This window comes from Bos javanicus, chromosome 1, assembly GCF_032452875.1.
Source record: "Bos javanicus breed banteng chromosome 1, ARS-OSU_banteng_1.0, whole genome shotgun sequence".
In the NCBI taxonomy this organism is placed as follows: domain Eukaryota; kingdom Metazoa; phylum Chordata; class Mammalia; order Artiodactyla; family Bovidae; genus Bos; species Bos javanicus.
In genome coordinates, this window is record NC_083868.1 from 36,458,584 (window position 1) to 36,470,722 (window position 12,139).

The 12,139-nt window shown below is 36.3% G+C and overlaps 1 protein-coding gene and 1 long non-coding RNA gene across 5 annotated transcripts in view; one reads left to right on the forward strand and one right to left on the reverse strand.

Moving 5' to 3' along the window:
- Positions 1 to 6,329, forward strand: part of ZNF654 (zinc finger protein 654) — an 86,529-nt gene extending 80,200 nt beyond the window's left edge. For 2 of the 3 annotated variants that reach the window (XM_061433307.1, XM_061433469.1), the window contains one exon: positions 332 to 6,329. In XM_061433307.1, coding sequence (XP_061289291.1) covers positions 332 to 2,809 — 2,478 coding nt within the window. In that variant the 3' untranslated portion in view covers positions 2,810 to 6,329. The remainder of the gene's footprint in view (positions 1 to 331) is intronic. The other variant, XM_061433383.1, reaches the window with a different exon arrangement.
- LOC133257789 (uncharacterized) overlaps positions 1 to 12,139 on the reverse strand; it is a 91,605-nt gene that overhangs the window by 79,084 nt on the left and 382 nt on the right. For both annotated transcript variants that reach the window (XR_009739709.1, XR_009739704.1), the window contains exon 2: positions 2,627 to 2,708. This is a non-coding gene — a long non-coding RNA (uncharacterized LOC133257789). The remainder of the gene's footprint in view (positions 1 to 2,626; positions 2,709 to 12,139) is intronic.

Sequence of the window (12,139 nt, forward strand, 5' to 3'; positions counted from 1 at the left end):
AACTTTAATTACCATAAGTTTATGACGCATTTATATTTTAATCACCATAAGGTTATAATATTTTGTATTATGGTTAGTAAGGCTCATAAACTTGAAAATTAAATAAATTGAAGCTAAAATGCTATCTTTTCCAGATTATTCTCAAGTAAAATAAATAAAAATTTATTTATATATTAAAAAAGAGTAAACAAGGCTACCCATTGAAGAAAATTGCATGTTTAGAATGCTATGTTTGTTTATTCAGCTTTTGTTTCAGAGTTGTATTTTAAAAAGATAAACTAGTAAGTGTTGATTTTTTAGAAGGTATTCAGTGGTAATTTTTCTTTTACAGGTTGAAGAAGAAGGCTTACAAATTTGTGTTGAAATATGTGGTTGTGCTCTACAACTAGATCTTCATGATGATCCCAAAACTAAATGTCTAATTTATAAAACAATTGCACATTTTTTACCAAATGATTTGGAGATTCTCAGGATTTGTGCACTCTCGATATTTTTTCTTGAACGCTCCTTGGAAGCTTATCATACTGTTGAAGAGCTTTACAAACGTCCAGATGAAGAATACAATGAAGGCACAAGTAGTGTTCAAAATCGTGTTCGTTTTGAATTACTTCCAATTTTGAAAAAGGGATTGTTTTTTGATCCTGAATTCTGGAACTTCATAATGATTAAGAAAAACTGTGTAGCATTACTGAGTGATAAGTCAGCAGTTAGATTTCTAAATGAAAGTGCACTGGAAAATTCTGCAGGTAATGTAAAAAAGGCATTGGATCAGCACAGTTTAGAGGAAGGGCTTGACTCTCTTACAGATCAGAGCCCTGGAGAGCTTGATCCTGATGATATATCTGGAGTGCAACCAAAAGGCCCTATTAACGCAAAGAAAAACCTTACAGCTCTTAATGCTTCCAGAGTAGATCACAATGTCCCAAGGCATCGGTGTATGTTATGTAACAAGGAATTTCTAGGTGGTCACATTGTAAGGCATGCCCAGGCTCATCAGAAAAAGGGCAGTTTTTCATGTGTGATATGTGGCAGGAAATTTAGAAACAGAGGACTTATGCAGAAGCATTTAAAGAATCACGTTAAGAAAATACAGAGACAGCAAATTGCTGCAGCTCAGCAAGAGGATCAAGAAAATCCTGCTTTAGAAGAAATGAATTGTTCTGATACTTTCATTTCATTTGAAAATGGGAATTCTGATAATAAAGATTTGGAAGTAGAGACTATTACTGGTTCCAGTGACAGAAACAAAGACGTCATCCCTGCACATGTGGGTGAATTCACTGAAATTCCTGTAAATGTATCAGAAGATGTTATTGAAAACATTACTGAAAATGGCAGCCCTGATACTTCTTTAAATAATGTCTCAGAGCCATTACCTATCTGTGTGGATGACTATGAGGAGGAAGAAGATGAGGAAGGTGATTATGAAGAAGATGACTATGACCTGAATCAAGAAAGTTCAGTACTTCATAAAATCAATGGAGCTGTGTGCCATCCAAAAGACATATATGCAACAGATCAAGAAGGAAATTTTAAGTGCCCTGCTCTTGGCTGTGTCAGGATATTTAAAAGAATTGGATTTCTGAATAAGCATGCAAGGACTGTACATCCAACTGATTTAAATGTGCGGCAAACAGTAATGAAGTGGAGCAAAGGAAAATGCAAATTTTGTCAAAGGCAATTTGAAGATTCTCAACATTTTATAGATCACCTTAATAGACACAGCTATCCAAATGTGTATTTTTGTTTGCATTTTAATTGCAATGAATCATTTAAGCTGCCATTCCAACTTGCTCAGCACACAAAAAGTCACAGGATATTTCAAGCTCAGTGTAGTTTTCCAGAATGCCATGAGCTTTTTGAAGATCTTCCTCTGCTATATGAACATGAAGCTCAGCATTATTTAAGTAAAACACCAGAATCATCTGCACAACCAAGTGAAGCAATTCTTTGGGATGTTCTTACAGACTCAAAATCTAATCATCAGGAAAAAGACTCATCTGGTAATGAGAGACAGACTACTAGTCTGCCAGTTTCTACTAGCAAATCAAGGAAAGATATTACAGAACCAAAGACATGTATAGAAAGTATGGAAAAGAAAACAGACAGTTTAATTCAGAATGGAAATGAACATTCTGATGACACTGTTTCTGATACAAGCTTGACAGACCAAAAGATGCCTGACATAGAACCAAATTCTGAAAATAATTGTAGTATTAATGATTTAGTCAATGGACACAGTGGAATAGAGCAGACACCTTTAGTTTCATCAGATCCTGCTTTGAAAATTGATACAAATAGAATCAGGACAGAAAACGGTTCCATTTTACCCAGTGTTGTACCACAAGAACACAATACCCTGCCAGTATCTCAGGCACCTTCCAAACCAAATCCGACGAGCGAACACACTTCATATGGCTTAATTTTAACAAAGCCATATGTCAGACCATTGCCTCCCAGTTACCTTGATGAACGGTACCTTAGTATGCCAAAACGCAGAAAATTTCTGACTGATAGGGTAGATGCCTGTTCTGATCAAGATAACGTTTGTAAAAAATCAGTGAAAAGATTAAGATGTGGCAAATGCCTGACCACCTACTGTAATGCAGAAGCACTTGAGGCTCACCTTGCACAAAAGAAATGTCAGACCCTCTTTGGATTTGATTCAGATGATGAAAGTAAGTCTGCTGTCTTCTCAGTAGGTATATCTGTAGAAGTAGAAAATGCCATAAATCGTCATAAGGTTAAAAAAATTAACATTTGTATAACACAGATAATAAAGCACTACTCCATACGTTATTTCGTGTAATCCATATAACCACCATAAGGTTCTGTTCCTGTTTTATATATCAAGCAACTGACATTCACAAGTAATTTGCACAGGCATAGGCCTATGAACTTGTGGAAGCCAGAACTTAAACACAGTTTTTTCATACTTTTTGGATCATACATTTTAACTACCTGAGGCTTTTCTTCATTCTATGTTTTTATGTAATAAGAAATCTGAAGACAAACTAATTATGATGAAAATGTTTTTCATCTGCATGCCAGAATATAAAACAAGTGAAGCTGAGCCTCTATTACAAAAACAAAAATTTTTTTTAAACAAAATAATTGAAAAACTGAGCTAAAGAAGAACATACTTTTCTACTAATATTAATATTCTTTGAATGAGTAAGGGTATAAACAAACAGGAAATCTAACTTAGAATACTAGATGAACATCTATAAAATATGAATTAACAGACGTGTTCTGTTTTACAGGTGCCTGATAAAAATGTTTCAGAAAGATCTGTCGATCAAGCAGTAGTGTGCAAAATGCACTACAAGAAAATGCATCATCATTTTGCTATTTCCCTGATGGCCTTAATTTTAGAGCGATCTTGGATTACTAAAGATAAAGACAAAGCACATTTTCTAGAATGAACCCACAGAGGAGATGTGCTGGTTTAGACTCCAAAAGGGTTATTACAAAACTCCCAAAGTACCAGTTATCCAGAGAAACCACATTTTTTTTTTTAAAGAAGTTGATGATGATCAATAGCAGCATGTTCAGTTTCGCTTATGTGAGAAACATGTTCAGGCAACCAGTCAAAAAGAATAACCAGCTATGGCCTTACAGAAAGGGAAGAACTAACCCATTATATATATATATAAAAGAAGGAGTGGTTTACAATAAACAATTTAAAGTATTCTACAAATAGGATTCTTGTCATGCGTAATCAGATTTTGTCCTTCTTTTGGATCAAACATGCTTTAAAGAACCATTTCTATTTGGTTTATTATTATTTAGAAACTGACAGAATAAAACTTACCACCATCCTAGCCATAAAAGATTATAACTTGTTTCCAGAGGATTGATTAGGTCAGAGTTCAATGAATGACATGCCAGCATTGAAAATTAACAGGAGGCAAAACAATAGTGCTTTGCTAATGAGCTCTTGACAGAACCTTCCACTTTCCATTTTTATAATACCAATGAGCTGTAAGCAGCAGCCTCAATACTATCGGTAACTCTGGGGAGAGATGGGAGGAATATAAGACCATTAAAGGCTGTCTTAGATGTCTTAGTTGAAAGAAAACACTGAATTGCAAATTTTTCAATGTGAATAATGGTATAAGCACACTGGGATATTTCTATTTGTATATAGAGTAGTGTTAGGACATTGCTTGATGATTCATAGTAAGGTCCTTTAGACATTAATGTGAGTTATCTAAGTACAGTCCTATGAAAATAACTGGCTGTAAAAAAAAAATACGCAGCCAAGAATCAGGTCAAGAATTCATTGGTTTTATTCAATTAGAGTTTATTCTAAAATAAGCCATATTACTCATGCTTTCTTATTTATTTCTGATAAATTTGGCCTGAATAGTGATTTTTATATATAAAAGGAAATATTTACACAAAAACTTGCACAGCAAGAACACAGTAAGATATATTGATGCATTTATTTTCTTTGATGACCAGTAATTTTCCTAAGGAAGATTTTAACTTAATAGCCAATAAATTGTTTAAAAAGTTTTTAAAAATACCCTCTCCGATGTGTTCCACTTATATAGTCTTTAAAAGAAGAAGCTTAAAGACTTCCTTTTACCTAATAGGGTATTAATCTATAGCAGGGGTAAAATGAACAAAAGCTGCAAAGGTAGATTCCTTAAAAACAGAGCTATTAACGTACAAATATGTCAACCAAATATTCCAGTTATTCCAACTGGTATATTCTTGTTCAAAGTATATAATCTCATGAGACCCTACATTATAAATTTTTGGATATTAAAGCTTCTTAAATGAAGCCACTAAGGAAGTGAGACTTTTCTTCGTGGGCAGCATATTAAATTAGGATTTCCAGGTCATGGTAAACCAGATATCTAAAATAATGTCCCAATTTTATTATTTATCATAGGCATTTACTACTATGCAATTGATAGTCATCAGTCCATTTCAGTCAAATCAGGTTTTTGTTTTGTTATGTAGCCTATATTAGGCTATGGATTTTACATTTAAATAACATAAGATAAACAACTTGATCAGATTTTTATGTCTTTTAAGGTCAACTAAAGAAAAAACCATTTTCCATGCTTCCTGATACTAAAATATAATACTTGAGTTCTATTTCAGTTCAGTCATGTAATAAAAAAGCCTGTTTGGAGACTAGTTCATATGGGCAATGAAGTTATTTTGAAATATTTCTGCTTTGTATCTTTTCCAGAAGTTTAAAATCACAGCTTAACATTTTATCACATTTTTAACTTTTTATTTTTTATAAGTTGTAACTATTGACATAAATCCATGTCTGCAAATTGTTTTCACTCATTCTGTAGTTCATACCAAAATATTTTAAACATATTCCACTTGTTATTTTTTTGTCTTTAATTTGAGGTTTTATTTCTACTTTTGTTTTACTAAGGGAAAACTTTCTGAAAGACTGAGATCAAATTGGTTTATACATCAAGGGATTGTTTTATAAAATTCTATTGGACCACAATGTTCTATTTCTAACCTCTTATCAAATAATTGCTATTGAAAGAATATGTGCATTTTCTTATGTATGCCTTATAAAACTTACATCATTTTGCTTTTACGAGGTGCATAAACTTCTAACACTTTTAATGTGGGATTCAGAAGACAAGGAAGCTTTCTTCTTTTTCCTCAAAATCTTCTCTTTTTCTTCTCTACTTCTCTTTTAAGGGTGTGTTTATCTTACATGGACCAGGTTTCAATCCTTCATTGTCAAATAAAAATTTCCATTGAAATATTAAATACTAGCTTTCTGCCATGTTTCAGTAAGGTCAAAAGAATAGCAAATCTGAAATTTTGCTGCTCAGATATTATGGAGAAGATAGAAAAGGAGACCCTTCGTGGACAAGGACACTGGTACTTTGGGCTTTAGCCATATTTTTTTTCTTTTAAACCACCAATTATATAATGAAAAGATAACATCAAACTTGTGATTCTCTTCAAATCACACTTGAAAGTACAGCCGTACTCCTTTCATATTTGGTTCAAACTGTAGTATGGGTGGAAAAACCTAAAAAGAATGGTAGTGTTTATTTTTTAATTTATTTGGTACTGTAAAACACCTTTTCAGAATGACTAAATGCTGCATATGCATTTTGGAATTGTTAATATGTGAAAGGTATTACAGATTCAGCAAGAAAGGAAATTTGTGCTTCCTTGTTGAACATTAAATTATTTTACTTTGCATTTTATAAGAGTACAAATTAAAACTGAGCCATTGAACTGCAATAAATCAACAATAGTGTCTCATTTCAAGAAATTTTTTGTACTGTACATAGATTTGTTCAATAAAACATTGTCCTTGTTGGTAATGAAGTGTTCAGTTTTATGTAGCACATTACTTCAAAAGGAATTAGGCTTAAGGTAAATGTTAAATAAATTTATGCTTCATAAGAGAATGAGGTATTTCAGTTAATATTACTATATTCAGATTATTGAGTGATTTTAAAATACATGGAAAACAAAACTCTAAAAGTTTACACAAAATAGATATTTTTAGACATTGTTTAAACTAATGTCCATATGCAGGAATTACAAGTTGATAGAACACTGTTTACTAAAGTTATTTCAGGTAAGTAGTTTCAGTATGAAATAGTAGCCTCTGCAAACTTAGTACATGAAAGACAAATGTCAGAACTCTCCAGGACAGTGGATGGACTGATCTACATTGGTAATTCTTCAGAGATGAAGAGCCTCTGGTGGAACTTAAAGACTGTGAAGTCATTTTGAAATAAGATGTACATTATGATAATTGGTTCCTACAGAAGCACCTCAGTGGGAACATGTTTAAGCCAGTAATCTGTACCTAAAAGGAGGTCCTTGGTCATGAGGGCTTCTACTCTTTTGGCTCACTAACAAAGGTAAACCTCCTATACTTTTTGCTATAATTTTCAACTTAAGTGAGAGCTGAAGTAGAAAGAGAAGCTCTTTGATGCGATGATAGCACTGCAAATGAAAGAGTAGATATTCTGTTAATTATGGTGATTTGCAAATATTACAAATGTTATGCTTTGAAAAACACTATGAGAAAGTTATTAAAGCATTCCAGAGCTGAGATCTAGGATTCACCATCTATGATTCATGGTCATATGATCTTAGATGATTAAATAAATGCATTGAGGTATTTAGATATAAAGTTACTGGGGTTATCTCGACTTCCTATTTTTTCTTTTCTGAATTTGAGGAATGCTGGGAAGCAATCGAATGTTAAATACATTTCCAAGGCAAATGAGTTAGATTGCTTTCATAGCATAAAATTCATACTGATTTCAAGAATCAACCGATAATGAAGCCAGAAATTTGGCTGTATATCTACCCATACCGGAAATGGAGGCAATCCAGTATTACTTCGAATAAAAACTGAAAATGGGAGAGAGATCTATGCCTTATTTATGGGTAATGCAAATGGAGAAAAAATTACTGTGTACCAGCTTACTTTATGTATGTTACCTCTAATTGTTAACCCAAATACGGTTAGCAGCAGTGCTTTTTAGACACGAAGGCTCAGGAAGGTTAAGTAACCTGGCTAGTCACATAGCTAATAAATGCAGAGGTGAGAATGAAAAATCTGATGTTTCCTCCTAAAACCACGTCATGTAGTTTCCATTCTGCCATGCAGTTTTCCCTACAAATGTGGGGCACAAGTGGATCTGATAATATCCAAGTGGAAGAGGGTTAGACTTGCCTGAGGATCAGTGATTTCAGAGACAAGGATGAAGTCTGGTAGACATGGCTGCTTGATGTTTCATTCTCTAGTAGCAGTGATTCTTAAAAGTGTGGTCCCCAGAACAGCAGCATTATCACCTGAGAACTTATTAGAAACGCTAAATTTGGGGGACTTCTCTGGCAGTGCAGTGGTTAGGAATTGGCACTTTCACAGGATTCCATAAATTACATTGTGCCCTGTCCCCAAGAAAACAGAAATGCTAAATTTTTGATCAGCTGAGGGACCAATCTGTCCTTAAGTCATCTAGGTGGGTTTGATACACACTAATGTTTGAAAACCACAGATCTAAATCAACAAGGTTCTTCATATTTCCCTAGCAGGTAAACTATTAAATGTATAGAGCCTTCTTAGAAACCCAATTTCCAGGGCATTTAAGGAAGTCACCTTTAATAGGTTTTAAACAACTACTGTTGAATGAATATTTTTACCAGATCTTATACCCCAAATCTGCTAATCTAGAAAACTTTTTTTTTCCCATGAAGTATTCAGTGAAACTACCAGAATGTAGTTAAATGAGAAAAGCTCAAAGATGTGAGATCAAATGTATTCAAATTCTAGCATGATAGCTTTAAGGCAACTAAGCCCATCCCACAGAGCTGAGACTTCCATGTCTGTTAAAAGGGGAGAGCCAATCTTCAAAGTTTAAGAATTAAGTGCCTGAAGGGCCTATTGCTGAGCCCTTCCTGTTACAATTTTACTGACTTTACTTTCTTTTCATGTTATGGCTCCTGTACTGTCCTTGCTCTAGCCAAAAACAGCCATGTTGTTCCATGCAGTTTTCACTGCTACTCCCTCTACCTGTACTTCTTTTTCTGCTTCACTCATTCTTTGCTTAATCTTCTTGAGCATCATTACACTCTCCAGAAAGCAGATCTCTCTTGATAATTCTGGATTTCTCTATTGAAACCTATATCTCCCAGTCTTCCTCCTCTCAGTAGACAGCAGTTCCAGTTGCTCAAATCAAAACTTTCCAGTCATCCCTAACTTCATGTTTTCCACTCTCACCTGGACTATTAATCTTCTAGTTGAGTTCCCTGCCTTTCTGGCAGTCTGTTCTAGACAACAGCAGCCAAAACAATCCAGTCTGATTATAATCCTCCAATGGTTTTACAGTTCATTCATTTATTCAACAAATATTTATTGCATACTATGTGCCAGCCTGTTTATAGACAATAAAAAAGAAAAAAAAAAAATCCCTGAATCCCAGAATTCACATTCTACTTGGTGGGGGCGGGGGGTGGGTAGGTGCAAAAGTACAATATAAATGTTATAGAGAAAAGTAGGTAGAGAAGAATAAGTAAGCATGGCATTGTAGGTGGTGATTTTAAACAGGATGATAAGAGATGATGATAGCACTTTTGATAACTGCTGAGCAGGGGAAATAATGAAGTAAGGGAAAGACAGCCACTCGGACATCTGAGGGGATGAAGAATGTGCCAGGTAAGAGCAAAGGCTCTGAGGCAAGTACCTGCATGGTAAGTTTAAGACATAAAAAAACAAGAAAACCATTGTGACTAGTCTGAAGAGACTGAGAATAGGAAATACAGACTGAGGTAAAAGATTAAACCCAAAGTCTTTACAACGGGCTGTAAGACTCTAGACTGCACTATTTGATACAGTAGCCACTAGCTACAAGTAACTGTTAAAATTCAAATAAAATTTAAAATTCACTGACAGCTATACTAGCTGCCTTACAAAAGCTCAATGGCTATGTGTGGCTGGCTGACAGTTACTATATTAGCACAGATGCAAAACAGTTTCATTTTAGAAAGCACTTTTGGAGAGATGGTTCTGTATCAGTGGTTCTAAACTGAGGGAATTTTGCACACCACCCCGCCCCCCACCCCAAGGAAATATTTGAGGAAGGAGATATTTTGGCAGCCCAACTAGTGGAGAAGGTGCTACTGGCATCCATTGGGTAGAGGTCAGGGATGCAGTTGGGCATCCTATAATGCACAGGACAGACCCACAAAAAAGAATTATCCTGCCCAAAATGTTAACAATGCCTCTGTTGAGAAACCCTGCTCTAGATCAATCTTGACTACAGCTCTAACCTCACTTCTTACCGCCTTCTCTTTGCACAAGCTGCTCCAGCCTCCTGGCCTCCTTCCTATATGCCAAGCATTCTGTTCTTTCCTCAGAACCTGTATTGCTGCTTTTTCCTAGAACACTCTTCTGTGGTTCAGTCTCTTTTACTTTTTTCAGATTTTCCTTCAGTGTCACTTAAAGAAGCCTTTCTTCACAGCCTGTATATACTATAAACATCCTCTCCTCCATCCCTCTGACTTCTCGCCATAGAATTTCCTGGCATTATTACATTTCTGTCTCTTACTAAAATGCAAGCTCCAACAGGACTGGAAAAGGTCAGTTTTCATTCCAATCCCAAAGAAAGGCAATGCCAAAGAATGTTCAAACTACCGCACAATTGCACTCATCTCACATGCTAGTAAAGTAATGCTCAAAATTCTCCAAGCCAGGCTTCAGCAATACGTGAACCTAGAACTTGCAGATGTTCAAGCTGGTTTAGAAAACGCAGAGGAACCAGAGATCAAATTTCCAACATCCGCTGGATCATAGAAAAAGCAAGAGAGTTCCAGAAAAACATCTATTGCTACTTTACTGACTATACTAAAGGCTTTGATTGTGTGGATCACAATAAACTGTGGAAAATTCTGAAAGATGGGAATACAAGACCACCTGACCTGCCTCTTGAGAAACCTGTATGCAGGTCAGGAAGCAACAGTTAGAACTGGACATGACTGGTTCCAAATAGGAAAAGGAGTTCATCAAGGCTGTATATTGTCACCCTGCTTATTTCCCTTATATGCGGAGCACATCATGAGAAACGCTGGGCTGGAAGAAGCACAAGCTGGAATCAAGATTGCTGAGAGAAATATTAACCTCAGATATGCAGATGACACCACCCTTATGGCAGAAAGTGAAGAGGAACTCAAAAGCCTCTTGATGAAAGTGAAAGAGAGTGAAAAAGTTGGCTTAAAGCTCAACATTCAGAAAACGAAGATCATGGCATCCGGTCCCATCACTTTATGGCAAATAGATGGGGAAACAGTGGCTGACTATTTTTGGGGCTCCAAAATCACTGCAGATGGTGATTGCAGCCATGGAATTAAAAGACGCTTACTCCTTGGAAGGAAAGTTATGACCAACCTAGACAGCATATTAAAAAGAGACATTACTTTGCCAACAAAGGTCCGTCTAGTCAAGGCTATGGTTTTTCCAGTAGTCATGTATGGGTGTGAGAGTTGGACTATCAAGAAAGCTGAGCGCCGAAGAATTGATGCTTTTGAACTGTGGTGTTGGAGAAGACTCTTGAGAGTCCCTTGGACTGCAAGGAGATCCAACCAGTCCATCCTAAAGGAGATCAGTCCTGGGTGTTCATTGGAAGGACTGATGTTGAGGCTCAAACTCCAATACTTTGGCCACCTCACGTGAAGAGCTAACTCATTGGAAAAGACCCTGATGCTGGGAAAGATTGAGAGCAGGAGGAGAAGGGGACGACAGAGAATGAAATGGCTGGATGGCATCAATCACTCGATGGACATGGGTTTGGGTGGACTGCGGGAGTCAGTGATGGACAGGGAGGCCTGGCGTGCTGCGGTTCATGGGGTCGCAAAGATTCAGACACGACTGAGCGACTGAACTGAACTGAAAAGACCTATAATTGTTCCCAGCATAAAGAACAGTGCCTGGCAAGTTAAAGTGAGCGAGTAATGCTCAGTAAATATGTTAAACACACACACACTTTGGGCATGTCTTTCATGTGGCTCCGCACCAGTATCATGAGCACTTATCTCTTTATTTGCAACACTCCCAAAGGCTTCTCGGAGAAGAGTATGTGTCATTTCTCATGGTAGGCGATCAACGCTTAATGAAAAACGAAGAATTGGTATCTGATAACTAAAATGTACCCTAAATGACATCCACTGGCAAGTCATCTGGATATGCAAGTGTGCACATTTTAGCTACTAACTGGCAATAATCTAATTAATGTTAATAAATCTAAACGGTGGCTAAAACAACGGAAGGAGACAGAAGCCAGTGACAGTGCATTTAAGCCTCTCGTAAATGTTGACACTAACATTTGTAAATTAGTAAATGATGAACTAATACATACTGGGCTCTTTCTAGGCGCTACGGTTCTTCACCCTCCTCCCCCGTTCCAACAACCCCATCAGGTAGGTATCTCTACTGTATCTATTTCAAGAAAGAAAACTGGGAGACCAAAGAGCTTGCTCAAGGTCACAGTTAATAAATGACGGAATAAAATTCTGGCAATCTGGTTTTCAGAGTCCCCAACATTAAACCATTCCCGATAATGCCTCGACTAAAGCCAAGCCGGCGAGGATCAGAAGAGAAGCAATAGCAGACCCCAGC